This window comes from Salvia splendens, chromosome 13 (genome assembly GCF_004379255.2).
Source record: "Salvia splendens isolate huo1 chromosome 13, SspV2, whole genome shotgun sequence".
Lineage (NCBI taxonomy): Eukaryota > Viridiplantae > Streptophyta > Magnoliopsida > Lamiales > Lamiaceae > Salvia > Salvia splendens.
In genome coordinates, this window is record NC_056044.1 from 15,637,827 (window position 1) to 15,654,835 (window position 17,009).

A 17,009-nucleotide genomic window follows, 5' to 3' on the forward strand; every position below is an offset into this window, starting at 1 on the left:
ACATTACTGGCTACTTGGTCTAGTTTCTTTTCGGATAGCCAGTGAATCATCTCTCTATCTCTTGTTGTTTTCTCTTATTTTTGAAATTACAGTAAATTGTTCTAGTTTAATTTGTTGTTGGATGGGAAACTACATGTATTGTTTGTGAAATTGAGTGATATAATATGATCACCTTAATTCTTACAGAAGCAGAATTTTCATGTGGGCAATTTTATTGAGAATTAAATAACCATGAGTAGGTCAGTCGAACAAATAATTGTAGGATATCATATGTACAACTTTTGACTGTAATAAAATGAGTGACGGGAAAGCAGTCCCAAACAGCGGTCGCAATCTCAATAATATACATCTCTACTATACAAAATTAGGAAGATGATATCCCTACACAAAGCATTCTTGCCACAACAATTTGAGTCGGTAGATTCCGGCAACGCAAACAAGCATTTGACAGAATACTACTGTATGTGAAGCTTTGGCTTTGGCATTGGCAAGACCGGCGATTGCACAGAGCTTATATACCTACCTCACAGGGAATGGCGATTATCTGACTTGCTTTTGGGGGTTTGTTCTTCTTGGATCTCTTCTAGCTCCTCGTCTTCCCCTCTTTGACCCGCCTGCTCCTTCCAATAAGCCACCAACTTCTTCAATCGAGCTACTTCCTTAGACAATACGTTTTTACTAGGGTCGTTCACTATTGAACGGACTCTAGAAGCGTACCTGAAGTCAAGTAACCACGGGTGTAAGATTTAACTTCATTTTGTGGCTTCACCAATCAAAGTAGTTTCCACACAGATAAAGGGATACTTATCATTTAAGTAAATCATAACTTTTCATTGACTTCCAGACAATCTCACTCATAACTCATTCCGGTTTCATAAGTTATGAGATTTACTAGAAGTCAACAAAAAGTAATAATTTAAAGGACAATCATCCCCAGATAAAATAAGCAAGTACGAGTATCTTTTTTAGTTGATATGTTGTCCTAGTTAAGTACGAGAGAAAGCTAGCTTACGATAAAGAGTTGTAGGTCTCATCCAGATTGGACTGGGCCGGTGATACGTTGACAAACATCAACGTTTTGGCATTACCACCGAGTGAATCACTCATCAACATGGTCAGTTTGTGGTTTCTGTAAGGGATGTGTTGATTACTGGAAGACAAAGCGCCAATAACATCTCCAAGGGCTGAAAGCGATTTGTTTATGCTCTGGGCTTCTTTCAACTGATCACCGGAAGAACCCGATTTCTTCACCCGTTCAGATCCAGCAAGATCAACAAAGCTTAGCTGCACGAGATTTAAAATACTAAGAAAATCAGAATAGTGGGTTTAGGGTTCTCGACATATTAAAGTTTACGGTTAGTAAATGAAGTAGCAACATGGACGTGTTGTCTTCAAGAAAAACAAGACCGGAAAGCCTACAACTAACCCACTCTTGTAGTCTTGTTTACCAAATCTAAGGTGACACTTGACTCTGACACAAGATTACGCTAGCAGTCGAGAGTTATAGGTTGAGTTAAACTAGGACATTCTTTTCCTACGAGTCACAATTAAAGAACAATAGATTAGTCATGATTACGCTGAAAGATCCTAAGCAACTAATATTAAGTTCATATGCGAGGGGTCAAGAATATCCAAACTTGCTGAAGGTATCTTTTGCTAAGGCAAAGTTGATTAGTTTACACATTGAGAACAATAGATTGTTATAATACCTTTCCTCTGGACACTGACTGACTTTGAAGGTTGGTACTCTCTATAATGATTGAGAGTATCAGATGTGATCTTGAACTTTGCTCATTCATCATAGTTCCAGTTGTATGCCGTTGTTCGGATCCTCTCTCAATGAAATGTCGTAATTCATCATGTGATGAAATTGATAAGACAGTCACATTTTCGACAACAACCATTCCCTGGCAATAAAAAAAGAAACAGAATCATTAAAAGCACAAGGATATCAATCAGGGAAACATATCCAAATAAAGCATGAACAAAAATCATAAATTTCAAATACAAGGGGGGAGTTTTTATTTTTATTTCTACTTATTCTAGCAATACCTTTGAATCTTTTTTAATTTCCAATTTCAAGCGTTTTGCATTTTTTGGGAGCATGAGATCTATTAGAGTGTCTTGGTATAGTTCCACCATGTATGCCTGCATATGTTCATAAAATAATTAGTCAAGCTAATAAACAACAAATACAAATTGGTAATGCATGGGTTGCTGTTGATTTCATTTTTTTTAATTAAGAAGAAATCAGCCATAGAATTATTCAGTTCATTATAACGTTAAACAACCACTCTTTTGGTTCTATTAAAGGACAAATTTTTTTGTTGAATGCACAACTTGATTTACAGAACAAAATTTATTACCTTCAGAGTAAACGAGAACTTTTTACAATCCCGCTTCATAATTCTAAAAAGTTCAGATATAGCTCGAGGAGTTAGCCCAGGATTGCCTTCAGATCCATATATTGTAAATGTCTTCCCAGAACCAGTTTGTCCATAAGCAAATATGCACACATTATATCCATCAACAGCAGATTGTATTAAGTACTGCATTAAAGGAGACAACAACCATGTTAGTCATATTAGTGAGAATGTATGTCACAATCAACCACACAAAATCCTATAAGACTTGCCTTGGTGTCCTCAAAAACGTCATCTTGAGTTGCATGCCCGTCAAAAACTCGATCATACAAATGTTGTTTCAGTTTGTCATCTTTCCATGAATGCTCTACAGTGAACTCGTCAATATTTCTCAGAGCATCTCTTTCTCTCTCAAATATTTCCTTATTGCTGAGAGGCCTTAGTCGACAATAGACTCGAATCTTGCCTTTCATGTCTGAACAATAAGTAAAGTCTCAAAGCATAGTCGTAGTCATTGAAAAATAAGGATAATGGAAAAGGCATTTCTAATACCGTAGACACTTTGTCAACGAAGAAAGAACACTTAAATTTGAAAGAAAACTACTCCCTCCGTCCCACTCAAGATGTCCATATTCTTGAGTGGCACAAAATTTCAGGAGTTATTAGAGGTTGAGTAGGTAGAGAGAAAAAAGTAGTTGAGTATTTAAATGAGAGGAGAGAGAGATTTATTTCCAAATATAGAAAGTGGATATCTTGAGTGGGATAAACTAAAAAGGAAAGGTGGACATCATGAGTGGGACAGAGGCAGAGGGAGTACATATCTTTTTTCATGTATTACTATGCTTCAGTTGCCTTTTTTGGTTCTGGAGTGTTCCAGTTTCATCAAAGATGTAGTAGCAATTTCCCTTCGAAAATTGTATCGTTAATAGTGTATGAAACGGACTATTTCTCAAATCTGAGGTTTTATTGGCGGAAGAGTAGTGACACTAAAAAATTGTACTCCCTCCTTATGGTGAAGCATTCTTTTGGGCATGTAATTTAAGAAAATGATGTTTCTAGAGTTAAGGGAGTGAATAAATTATGAAAGAAAATGAATTAAAGAAGTGAAAAGTGAATAAAATAAAAGAGAGTAATAGTGTTATATTTTCCCAAAAGAGGAATTGACTCACTTTAGGTGGAATATCCCAAAAAGGAATACGAGTTGCTTATAGTGGGACCAAGGGAGTACATTTAAAGTAATATTTAAAATTAAATCCATGCCCAGTTCAGATTGGGATAGGAATAGAGTTAAATAAGGGGGCTAGAAGGGTGTCTTGATGAATATTTGGCATCTAATGGGAACAAGCCAGAGGATGGAATCAAGAATGACAGTTTTCGAATTGTGTGATGCATCATATATGTTATCATACAAATAACAGACATCGGCCAGGCATAGCTAGGGTGCCAATGGTACCTTCAATCATGTTGAAATATCTTTTTCTCATTATTTGTTCCTCCTTGTAAAAGGCCTCTATCTCAGCCAACTGAGCACCTTGCATCTTCAAAATTGTTGCAGTCTGCTCATTTTTTCTATCAATATCCTGTTTAAGAACAAACCTTCAAACTTTTGTACAATGTAACATTACACTCCCTCCGTTCCATAGTAGTGGAGTCATTTCTCTTTTGAACAATACAAGACACACACAACGAGTCTCATAATCTATTAAAAAGGAAAAAATCGGTATTTTAAAGATCCCACCTCTTTCATCTCTCTAAGTTCTTCCAATTCCCTGAGATTATTTTGCAATGCAGATATCTCCGTGTCCTTAAGGGCAAGAGCTGACTTCGCAGCATCCAGATTTCGTGTGGCCTCTTCTAGTTTCCTTTCAAGCTCTGAAACACGAAGTTTCAAGCTCTTTCGTTCTTGTTCAAAGTTCCCCTCAGAAATAGCAATCTGCAGTCAAAGTGTCACAGCATTTTCATGTCATTTATGCTCTATAGAGTTGTCCAAATTACAAAAATATGGTGTCGTTACCTCATCAGCATTCTTCCTCTGGAGCCTTGAAAGTTTCTCTTCAAGAGATGCTCTTTCACTAGCAAGTTTTTTGTTGGTTTCTTCTGCATCATGCAACTCAGATGTGCGTGCTTTCAGATCATCTTGAACCTTATGCAAGACCTGTTCACAAACATTATAACAAGATGATCAATAATGAAGAATAAATCACATGTGCCAAATTGGACTAACCAGAACATCCATTAAAAAATTATTTAATCACAATAATACTTTAATAGGAAAAAAAAGAATGAAAAGACACATAAATACCTGATTATTTGTTTCAACCAACTCTCTCCTCATATTGTTTTCTAACCCTTGGCTATTTAGCTTCACCAACTTCACCTCAATGTTATGTTTCTCCAATAATGCAGCCTACAGACAGTCGGAGGATGAGAATATGCAAACTCTAGTCAAAATTGAGCACATTCTTTTCAAAAATGCTACCTGAATTGCAGAATCTTTTTCATCACACAAGTTTCTCAGTTTATCACGTTCACAGATGATTTCTTCTAAATACTTTTTCTCAGACCTTAGTCTGCCTTTCAAACCCTCCAAATCTTCTTTCATTTCCAATTCTTGCTTCTGTTTTTCTTGCAGATCCTCTTGCAACTGAACAGCCAAAAGAATGAGCTGTATGAGTCTGAGTAGAAGAGAATTTTGTACACACATGACAACAATGAATAGCATTTTATTAGGTAAGCAAAGATTTAATGTTGCAAGAGAAACTAATAAGTAGAAGTTAGTCATTGAAGCAATTATCATCAAATTTTAGATGGTATTAACAATTACTTTAGTGATTCACAAACTCACTTGATTAACTTTATTCTCTGATTCATCAAGAGATTTTGACAATTCCAGAACACGCATCTCATTCGGGTCCAGAGGAGGTCGAACATTATGAGAAGGACTTCCATTAACTGAACCATTATTTACTGAACCATTAGCAATTGCACGTGCTTTGGAGTACCGACGAAGCATTACATCATTTATATGTGTTTGAAGGGCAACACAGATTTCCTCCCCCTGAATCAATAAGATTGCCGGAGGTAATTGAATAACGACAAAGGGAAACAAGAACGAAATATATGAACAAAAATCACAAATAGCTAACCTGCTTAGTTTCAAACTGAAATACATGCAGGACACCAGCAACCCTCATCTTAAAAAATACGGCAGTATTACTGCTGCCAAATTGCATTATATCCCTTAACTCAGCTGAGTGTAGATACTCCTTTGGCACTGGGCGGAAGAAATGAACCTTTGGGTGACAAGTGATCATAGTTAGGAATTGGATTTTGTGGTTTTAAATGCCATTTTAAAATAGGAATCAGACTTGTGGTTTTAAATGTCATTCTGACAGAAGAATTCATACTTACCCCACGCTTATTAATGCCTAGTATAATTTTCCCTGGCAGGAGCCCAATGGGATCGTCACTCTTAAGGACAGTAAAGAACACTGAGTTCCCATAAGGAAGTGTTCTCAGGATCCGCAAAAATTGTTGTCTAGCATCGTCTTTTGTCAAATTTTCCTGAAGTTCAACACAATTTACTACATAAACCTCCAGTATATATTGTTCACAATGACTCTTTATCCTGACAAACATACAGACTATCAAAATGAAATGAAATATAGAAGATTGTAAAGGATTTGAATGATGAGGAGATACTACCTGGCAGGGAATGAAGTTATGCAAGCTATTGATAAATAGTAAAAACTGTAAGCAAATAAGCATGATGGTGTTCACAAAATCTGAAAAGAAAATAATAGTACTGTAGGTCAAGAAAAAGGAAAAATAAAACAAAAATTCTCACCATGGAACGATAACGGGAAAGAACATCCAGCTCCCAGTCTCTCTTGGCTCGAGTGATGGCAAGTTGTCTTGGGAGAAATCTTTCCAAAAGTGATGTCCAATCTCTGGATATGTGGTTGAGCATAACAAAAAACATATTTCACCAAAACTTCCATGATAACAAGTTAACCGGCAATAAATAAACAAATTAAACATTCAGAAAGCAAAGCCAAAGAGAGAGAGAAATGGAGTCAGGCAACTAACGTGCATGTTTCGGGAGAAACAACATATCCAATTTCAACAAGAATTTGCAAAGCAGATAGCTGTGCAGCATCATCCCTTCCAACAGGATAATTGCCTAATACATAATCATGTTGCAGCTGTAGAAAGGGCCAAAGAATGTGAGAGGAAGATACTGCCATGAAATAGTGAGCAAATTTCTTGAAATTGAGCCAATCAGGTTTAACAATAGAAGCAAGTGAATCGGCAATAAAAAATTTAAATATAACAAAATTATGAAAGACAGGAATCAAGGAAAGGAGACATACTTGGACATATGATAATTGCACAAACATTGGGTCTATAATAGCTTCATCTGACTCCCGGAATAGCCTTTTTTTTAATATGAGTTTGCACTGTAAAATTTCCCCCTTACTTCGATCCTTTGAAGCCTTAAAGTCAGCAAGTAGATCTCCAATATACTTATTATCATCCAAGCCTATATACTCCTCTACAGAACATATGAGAATGGATTTTTAGTATTATATGAATTTTATGATGGATAATTGGAAGCATGTATTTCCTTGATGATTTTGGAAACAAGATATATCTGCATGAGTACCATTTCCAGGGTCTGGTGATTTTGAAACAACAGCCTTGCGACATTCAAACAAACTGAAGCTAGAATATGCCGATAATATGATTATTCCAGCAAGCTCCTGTTGTTTTAACCAATGAAGAGTAGACGATAAGAACGCATTTCAATCATAAACACCTCCTCAACTCATTTCACAACAAAGTTAGCAATTTAGCATGCTTCCAAAATCAGAAACTGCACTTAAGTTGATAAAAAATTGAGTTCAAATAATAAATAATGCACTCACGTATCTTTACACTCATTTGTATTGTATCAATCACCAATTCTATCTATTTGTCTCTCTGTGTGGGGGGGGGGGGGGGGGGAGACTCTTAATAATGTGTCTAGAATTCTAGACAATAAGCATCCTGAACTAAAAGTTTGAATATTCGGTGTAATCTGCCCGATGCCCACAAAGGACATACACCATGAAAGTAGCATATTATCGTTGATTCATTATCATGACCTATGTTATTGGATTGCTTTGCTATTTATCTGCAAGGTTTTGAATCCCATTGATAACATCAGTGTTGTTAATTTGGCGTTCGGGTCGCTCGGGTCGCCCGGGTCACCCGGGTCGAGACCAGCACCGCCCCAACATGGGTGGGTTGATCGAGATGCATGGGTCACGCTGGGTCGCGCTGGGTCGGCTGGGTCGGCGGGGTCGAGCGTTTCGGGTGGGTCGCCCAAACGGCTAATACATGCTTCACAGTTAACATTTTAAGGTAATTCCCCAATCTTTTCTTACGTAAATCTTTTCCTTTTTGCTGCTGAATTTTTTTACTAAATTAAACATTAATATAAAAGTAAATTTACCCAAAAATCTGCAAATCTTTGATATCTTTGATATCTCACGCGGATCATTCTCAATCTCAATTCAATAATCTCTCTATATATGCACGCACACGTCAAAATTTTCAAACTCAAACCCTACTTTCTACGCTTCATAATTCAGCCTCCTCTGCATTCCTAAACACATAAACAATTCAACGATCGTGTTTGCTGCCACTCTTTATATATTCCTTTGTTTAATCAAGGTATTGTTCTAACTTTCATCTTCTTTTTGAATAGTGTGCAGGAGTTAATTTTAAATTTAGGTCGGACCCTACAAATGATTGCAACTTGTACCACTTTATCTACCTATAGCTTATATGTATTGAAACTTGAGTCTAGATGAGGAGTTAATTTTAATTTTTTTTATGTAACTTTATTTTTCCTACTTTTTGTATAGAACTATAGATCATGTAATATTTTATTGAATTGTAGATCCATGTATATTGTATAATTAAATTGAATTGTAGATCCATGTATATTGTATAATTAATAACAACCGAAAATTATTTGAACATCATTAATCATGTAATATTTTATTGAATTATGGAATATAGATTCATCATGACTATCGTCTGTTGTACAAGTATAAGAGAGCATTTGATGTAATTGACTCTAGATGGAATGATCAATTGCACAAACCATTGCATGCTGCAGGTCATTACTTGAATTATAAAGATGTGAAAGGTATTTTGGCTTGTTCAGAGGTTATCGAAGGCTTGCACGAGTGTATTCTAAAACTGGTTCCCGACATAAATATGCAAGATCAGATCATGAAAAAGGAAACGGCTTTGTATCGGGACGCTGTTTCCTGTTTCGGAAATCCTTTAGCTATTCGACATAGAAATCAAATGGCACCAGGTAAATATTATCATATTTTTCATTAAACTATTTATTTGATTGATAAATGATATACTAAATATTTCTCTATCTTGTTTTCTTCAGCTGAATGGTGGAAACATTATGGGTCTAAGGCACCAAATTTGCAAAACTTTGCAATTCGAGTCTTGAGCCAAACTTGTAGTGCTACTGGCTGTGAGAGGAATTGGAGTACTTTTCAACATGTAAGACTTGAAATTTGTGTTTATATTTGTGAGAAGCTAATATATGTTATTTTTACCTTTTCATTTACAGATTCATAGCAAAAAGAGGAATCGTTTGGCACAAGAACGATTAAACAACTTAGTATTTGTGAAGTACAACAGAGATCTTGAGCGAAGATTCAACATACAAAACGTCACTGATCCTATACTCCTAAGTGACATTGACGATAGTAATGAATGGTTAATGGGTAGGATGGAGGGGGAGGATGAGGATGAGGATGCGGGGGGTGATGATTTTGTCTTCCAAAATGAGTCGCTCAGATGGAGAGATGTTGGTAGAGCTTCTGGTGTGTTGGAGCCATCTCACAATACTAGAGGCAACACAAATACTCGAGATCATGCCTCAAGCTCCAAGTCTATTCGTATTCTTGTGGATGAAGATGAAGAGAATGAAGATATAAACTTGGTTGGAGCAGAATTTGATGAAGGAGAAGATGACTATCATCTAAGTGAAGATGATATATAACTTTCTTTTGACATTTTCAGACAATAGTTTCAATTATTTATTTTGTGTTAACTTATACTTATGACTTATGAATTGTTTTGATATTTTGATCATTTCTATTTTCCACTTTATCTCTATTCACATGAATTACGTCTACATTTATATTATTTGAAATATTATAAACATTAGAGTAATATATTTATTTGATTTAATATTAAGGCAAACAAATTAGCCTAGATTAGTGGGTCTCTCGACCCAGTCGACTCGTCGACCCGCGACCCGAATTTTCACCTTATCGACCCGGTGCGACCCTCGACCCTAACAACACTGGATAACATAGTCTGATGTAATTTCATCATCATGACTCATGAGGTTAAACATTTCTTAGGTTTTGTTAGGATGTATATATCAATAAGCCTAGATCGAATGTGACCAAACCATCTTACTCTCTACAGAGAGTTGCTGTCAATTAGAGAACAACTAGCAATTTGGTCAACTACTCAATTTTCTCTTAGTCATGTATTAATTGTGACATCCCATGCTTCATCATCGTACTATGCACACAACATTCCATTCTCCACTACAGGGAGGGAGAGAGAACATTTATGTGATAAACTACAGCCAAAACAACCCCCTAGTGACATTGGACAATGACGAAGGAAAAGGGGGAAGAGACAGAAGATTTTGTATAGTGTCAGCTGCAGGCTTCAAATTTGCAACATAAGAGCAGGTAGAGGTTGAATTGATGTTTCAAACAGTAATGGAACTTAACATTTATGTATTTACACTTTCAATAGCACCATGCATTAGTAAAACTATAAATGTCAAGAATTTAATCATAAGTAGGGAAAACAATTTGGTGCAGTCTCAAATTTTCTACAAAATGAGGGTAATCCATTCAAAGGTAACAAACAAGTAAATAAAGAGAGACATTGTCGTTGAATTGCCAAGTTGTGAATAATTGTTCAGGCACGGGAGATCCTTAAATAGCCCTAGCCCTCACGACTCATGAGAGATCACAGTAGGTAACTAAGTACTCATTTGATCACAACTAAAGCCTCCATAGAGAAACTAATTGTTTTCTATAAACAAAATAAATAACTTCAACAAAAGCATTTCCTATTATACCAATTTTTCTGTACTTATTGTACCAGCCACCCACAAATATGAAATGTATGTGTACATATGAGGAAGTGTGATCAGTACCTCAACAGCATCAGCTACAGTTGTGGCCATGTCATATGTAATCTCTTCAAAGGTCTCATCCAGGAAAAAAACTATAGTTGTGAGTTTTTTACCAGTTAAAACAGCATCAATCTCCTCGCGTCCAGGTATTGTACGCCTTGGTCCAGCCTTAACAGAACGCTTTAATGCATTCAATGTGTTCATAGCAAGGGCTTGGACTTCAGAATCATTACTGATACTGTGTGCCACAGTATGTACATACTCGGACAAATACCCACCAATTTCCTTGCAAGGTGGCATGCAGGATGCACATAGATACATCAGCTCCCAAGCCCTAATTAATGAGTGCCTGTTTACAACACAGCACAAGACCAACCACAAATCAGCAAGCAACATGGAGTAATGGAAATAAAGGAAAGTGTGCCAACCAGTCTCAGCACCTAGATAAAAGCACTAGGACAATGAGTAAAAACCAACTAGATTAAGAATTTGAAAACTTCAAATCGGGAACCTAAACACAAACCTATCAGGATTATGTCTTGTTTGCTTCGAGACTTGCATAAATAGTTCATCTCGGAGTTCAGAACGCTTTAAAGAATGCTTGAATAGTTTGCTAACAAGCTCAATGCGTTCATCTAAGCTCATTGGAGAAACTCGGTCAGAGGAATCAACCCCAATATACTTCAGGATGACTTGGAACAGCTTAACTGCTCTACTAATTAGATCACTGTTTACTTTAAGCAGCGAAGTTGGGATAGGTTCCTGCCAAAAGGTAGCATCTATATTTAGCATACAAAACAGGGAAGAGGAACATTAATACACAACCAATTTGGGTCAAAACCTTTTGGAAACATAGCATATCCTCAAAGGTAAATTTTTCTCGGACTTGTGCTCCAACTGTCCTTTTAGAGAAGAAGCCGCGTTTACCAGCTGAATTAAGCTGCTTCTGCATAGCCCTCAAGAATCCCTCAACCTAAACAAAGAAAAATCATTAGAAACAAATTGCTAGTCACTCCAAAAATATGTGTGGCATTTTGAAGTTGGGGATACAAGGGATATAATTCATTGCAATCTCTGAAAAGGGAAATCTGGATATTCACCTGGAACTTGTCAATCAACGGTATAGCACCAGCAAGTTCAGGTGGCATAACTGACGACAGGGTATTCGGTGTACTGAAAATCAAATGACATGATAAGATTAGTAAATTTTGGCATAATTGCTACCTAGGGTAAAAATAAATATTGATTTAAATCCAAATTAGTCTCTCACTAATCACCAAAAAACTATAATTGGCAATCCAAAAGTAGCACACACGATGAAATGAGCTAACTTACGGTGGCGCAAAGTTGGAACCATCAGAGTCATAATCATCACCGTTTGAGGTGGCAAAAGAGTTGTGCGAAGGGGTTTCAAACCCATTGCTAGAGCCAAATGAAGACCGGCTTGATCTCAAACTATGTGCCATATCAGTTGCCATTTCTTCTAAGAAGCACGAATGCCAGTGAAATCAATTCAAGCCATTTCCTTCTCTTAAAAGTTTCTCTTTTTCTGTTTCTCTTATCAGAATTAATTCATCAAGCCCTTTCGCAATCTGGTCAAAAACTATCTGCAGCCAAAAAGAACAAAGACATTGAACAATCAGCATAACGAAAGGTACCCAATTTTATTTTATTTTAAATAGAGCACAAATTAGGAGCAGAGTAAAACTAAGCAGAACTAACGAAACCCAATGGCAATAAAGAAAACCGTGTTTAAGATCAGTATGGATAAACCCCAATCCCTGAGATCCGGCACAAATCCCAGAAAAAAAACAGTGAATTAACAGCATCTATCGAAAATTGTAGCAGTGAATTGAGAAAAACAAATACTAGATAATACTAAAAGTTAACCAGAATGAAGTAGGGATAGACGATAGTAAATGGTAGCAGAAAGTTATGGAAAAACACTGAGCAAACGCCCAAATTTGAGGAAGTTCACCTAATGCGCTAAACAAATCTACGGAAAAGTGTAATAGCAACAAGTAACACGGAGCAGAGCATGTACCGTAGGAACTAATCAATGTCTGATGAAGAAATGTATGTTGCCCAGAACCAGCTAGAGAGTGAGTGAGTGAAGGAGGGAGAAAGAAGGTGGTGAGGGTCACGAGAGGATTTTTAAATTTTCTTTTGGGCTACAATCTCAATTCTCCTATTTTTATTTCTCCCAAAGATTGCTACTACGCTGGTGTATTAAAGTGTGCTTTTAGAGCATCTTCAATGGTGGAGGACATCCAATAGCCCTCACATTGTCTTCCCACTGCCACATTATCAGCACTAAAATCCTCCTGCCATATCATCTAGACATACAACTGGACATCCAATAGCTCTCACATAGCTTTCTCATAGCCTATCCACATTAATAATAACAATTATATAATTTAATTTACAATCGTAGCAACATACAGAATTTAATTTATTAGACAAATATAGGAAAATTGAATAATACTATTAAAATTTAAAAAAGTACAATAATTTTAAAAAAAGTACATTAATTTAAAAAAAAGTACAAAATTAAAAAGTACAATAAAAAAATTATATAAAATATCACTCCTCGCCTCCGTCCTCGCCTCCGTCGTCGGCCAGCCCAAGAATCTGACGCCGTCCTCGCCTCCGTCGTCGCCCAGCCCAAAAATTACATAAAAATTACATAAAAATTACATAAAAAATCTGACGCCGGTTTGACGTCGATCCGGGGCCAACAATGGCGGCGTGAGGATCGGCGTGAGAATCGGCGTCAGCCCAAGAATAAGCCTGGGCACGCCGATTTTGACGCCGATTTCGACGACGCCGCTCGCAATGGTTCGGCGTCAGCACCGGCGTCCGCGAAAAATCGGCGTGCCGGTGCCGACGCTGCCATTGGAGATGCTCTTAAAAATGTACTACTAGCTTCATAATAAAATTATTAAAATAGTGGTATTATTTTTTTTTGTTTGTTTAAAAGTTCAAAGTTGTTGGTAGTATTATTATATAACCATGTTTATACAAAAGTAGAAAGTAAATGTATATTAGGGTGTCATTTAGAATGTAAATCATTCCCCAATAATTGGAGAACTCTATAAATGCAAAAAAAATTAGTATAATCGTATTTGTTGCATTTATATTTAATTATATAGCTAGTTCCTAAGGCCACCCGCAACGAATTATATAGCTAGTTCCAAAGGCCACCCGCAACGCGTCACGCGGGTGGCCCGTATTCCGTCACGAAGGGACGAGACGGCGGCGTGACGCGTTGCAGCGCCCCGTCTCATCCCCAACCCGTTCCGCGTTCCGTCCCGCCGCGACGAATGGCGAGACGTCTCGCCACGCGCCGAGGCGACGTGGCGCGCTCCGGCGCCATGCGTGACGCCCACTCGCCGGCCCGCGAGTGGGCATCGTCACGCTGACGCAATAATTCATTTTATTTTCAAAAAAATTCAAATTAAATAAAAAAAATTAAAAATGAAAAACGGTAATATTACTGCTATATTACCGTTTTTTAAATTTTTTTAATTTTTTTACTCTATAAATACTCCTAATTCATCCTCATTTCACACGCAAATACACATCTATTCTTCCCAAATCATCTTCATTTCCTCTCCAATTTTCATATAACCTCTCATCACAAAATGTTCGGCGACGGAAACTCTGGCGGTGGCGGCTCCGGCGGGTTTGACATCAACATGTTCGGCGACTGGGGGGGCATGTACAATGTCCTCGGTGGTGGTTCCTGTTCGTCGACGCCGGGGGTACCAACCACCCCATTTTGATGTGGATGCATACGCCCGTCCCTCCGCCCCGAGGTATTCGCAGGGATTATCCCAGATCCGGGAGGATTATTCCGTTGATCCCACTCCAGAAGGAGGCCGAGGCGGTGGAAGCTCCAGGGCGGAGGCGGACGAGGAGGAGGAGGATCTAGGCCGGCATCCGTACGGCCCCAAAGAAACGCTAGCGGTGTACAACGCCTGGATCAGCGTCTCGTACGATCCCATCGTCGGGAATCAACAACCCCGGAAGTGCTTCTGGGAAAAGGTCACTGAGGCCTACCACGAGATTAAGCCGAAGGGGTCCCGCCGCCGCACATATAAGATGCTTCGCGCTCACTTTGACCGAGTCGACAGAGAGGTCAAAAGATTCTGCGCCATCCACAAAAATGAAGCGGCTCATTACCAAAGCGGAGCCATGGGAGCCGACATTCTGAGGTCGGCTTTGCGAGTCTACTTCGACGACACCGGCAAACAATTCAAATATGTCGATGTTTGGGAGGTCGTCAAAGACGAGGAAAGGTGGGTCGGCGGTGTCCGGTCCAACTCGGGCTCGACCTCGAAGCGCACGAAGCACACGGCGGGTGGCCAATACTCGTCTAGTGAGGGCGGTTCGGGCAGCGCCCCACAAGAGTTTGCCTCGCAGGAGGTTGAGGCCCCGGCAGACGATGCCGGGGGGTCCTCCCGTGGGAGCCATCGCCGCAAGGGAGAAATGTGGCGAAGGCGGCTAGAGGGAGGAGGGGCTGAGCCGAATCAAGCCAGGCGGTCTCGGGCTCGGGGGGACCCTCGAACTCCCTTATGTCCATGTACATGACCGCCACAATGGCGGACACTTCTCGCATGACGCCTCCCCAATACCAAGCCTATCTTAACGAAATTGCGTTTATGGCAGCACAATTTGGCATTCCGCCTCCTCACGGCTTCAGTGCACCTCCACCGCCTTCGGGGGATGATTCGCCGTCGGAGTAGTTTTTTATTTTCTTTAAATTTGTATTTTAAATTATGTCATTTTTAATTTTTAGGATTTTAATTAAGTGTTTTTTTTTTATTTTTTTGAATTTTAAGTTGTATTTTTATTTTATGTTGTAATTTTATTTTATTTTTAATGAAGTGTGTTTTTTTTAATTGAATTTGGTTGGAAATAAAAATAAAAATGAAATTGAATGAATAGTAATTTAAGGGACGGTTAACCTGCAACCCTCCGTCCCTTAAATTACTATTCATTCAATTTCATTTTTTATTTTTATTTCCAACCAAATTCAAATAAAAAAACACACTCCATTAAAAATAAAATAAAATTACAACATAAAATAAAAATACAACTTAAAATTCAAAAAATAAAAAAAACACATAATTAAAATCCTAAAAAAAATAAAAATGACATAATTTAAAATACAATTTTATAGAAAATAAAAAAAACTACTCCGCCGGCGAATCATTCCTCGAAGGCGGTGGAGGTACACTGAAGTCGTGAGGAGGCGGAATGCCAAGTTGTGCTGCCATATACTCAATTACGTTAAGATAAGCTTGGTATTGGGGAGGCGTCATGCGGGAAGTGTCCGCCATTGTAGCGGTCATGTACATGTACATAAGGGAGTTCATGTACATGGACATGATGGGGTGGTTGGTACCCTCCGGCGTCGACGAACCCTGGGTGCCCGGCGTCGACGAACCGGAACTACCACCGAGGACATTGTACATGCCCCCCAGTAGCCGAACGCGTTGATGTCGAACCCGCCGGAGCCGCCACCGCCAGAGTTCCTGTCGCCGGACATTTTGTGATGAGAGGTTAGATGAAAATTGAAGAGGAAATGGAGATGATTTGGGAAGAATAGATGTGTAGTTGTGTGTGAAATGAGGATGAATTAGGAGTATTTATAGAGTAAAAAAAATAAAATAAATAAAAAGGAAAAAACGGTAATATTACCGTTTTTTATTTTTAAATTTATTTATTTTATTTAATTCGAATTTTAAAAAAAAAATATTGCGTCAGCGTGACAATGCCCACTCGCGGACCAGCGAGTGGGCGTCACGCATGGTGCCGGAGCACGCCACGTCGCCTCGGCGTGTGGCGAGACGTCTCGACATTCGTCACGGCGGGACAGAACTCGGAACGGGCTGGGGACGAGATGGGCGCTGCAACGCGTCACGCCGTCGTCCCGTCCCTTAGTGACGCAATACAGGCCACCCGCGTGACGCGCTGCGGATGGCCTAATAGTGCTGATTGAACTGATTATATTTTAAATCGTATAAATATAGAGGTCTTATTAGGTTGATAACTATATTTTAAATTGGTAACTACTATCTAATCCAGTTCATCTAATATGAAAAAAGAAGAAATTAAGATCAATTTTCATGCGATGGCAACTAGTTGTTATAACAATGTAAACTAGAGTATACGCGATGTCAACTAGTAGTTGTTTCCCAATGTCAATCCAAGATATTAATGGAAACTGAATTTTGTTAGTTACTCCCTCCATCCGGGAATATGAGTCTATTGGTTTTCGTCACGAGTTTTAAGAAATGTTAAGAAAAAGTGGGTGGAAAAGTTAGTGAAATATAGATCCAACTTATATATATTAGTTTTAAATGAAATGTGAGTAGAATGAGTTAATGGAATGT

The 17,009-nt window shown here is 38.4% G+C and overlaps 2 protein-coding genes across 2 annotated transcripts; one reads left to right on the forward strand and one right to left on the reverse strand.

The window, feature by feature from the left end:
• Positions 1 to 271: 271 nt before the first annotated feature.
• On the reverse strand, positions 272 to 12,792 carry LOC121762333 (kinesin-like protein KIN-14I). Its single transcript, XM_042158178.1, has 24 exons — positions 12,653 to 12,792; positions 11,944 to 12,215; positions 11,709 to 11,781; positions 11,450 to 11,581; positions 11,132 to 11,370; positions 10,630 to 10,957; positions 7,030 to 7,126; positions 6,737 to 6,918; positions 6,453 to 6,568; positions 6,211 to 6,313; positions 5,775 to 5,927; positions 5,510 to 5,656; positions 5,209 to 5,421; positions 4,843 to 5,007; positions 4,666 to 4,770; positions 4,378 to 4,518; positions 4,102 to 4,296; positions 3,817 to 3,943; positions 2,636 to 2,838; positions 2,367 to 2,549; positions 2,053 to 2,148; positions 1,710 to 1,907; positions 1,013 to 1,284; positions 272 to 717 (listed from the first exon to the last, which is right to left on the reverse strand). Exons 2-24 carry the CDS (start codon positions 12,084 to 12,086, stop codon positions 525 to 527), a joined length of 3,804 nt encoding a protein of 1,267 aa, XP_042014112.1. The 5' UTR covers positions 12,087 to 12,215; positions 12,653 to 12,792; the 3' UTR covers positions 272 to 524.
• Positions 7,395 to 9,549, forward strand: LOC121762334. Its single transcript, XM_042158179.1, has 4 exons — positions 7,395 to 7,769; positions 8,533 to 8,736; positions 8,821 to 8,939; positions 9,010 to 9,549. The coding sequence occupies exons 2-4, from the start codon at positions 8,634 to 8,636 to the stop codon at positions 9,442 to 9,444; spliced, it is 657 nt and encodes a 218-aa protein (XP_042014113.1). The 5' UTR covers positions 7,395 to 7,769; positions 8,533 to 8,633; the 3' UTR covers positions 9,445 to 9,549.
• Positions 12,793 to 17,009: the final 4,217 nt, after the last annotated feature.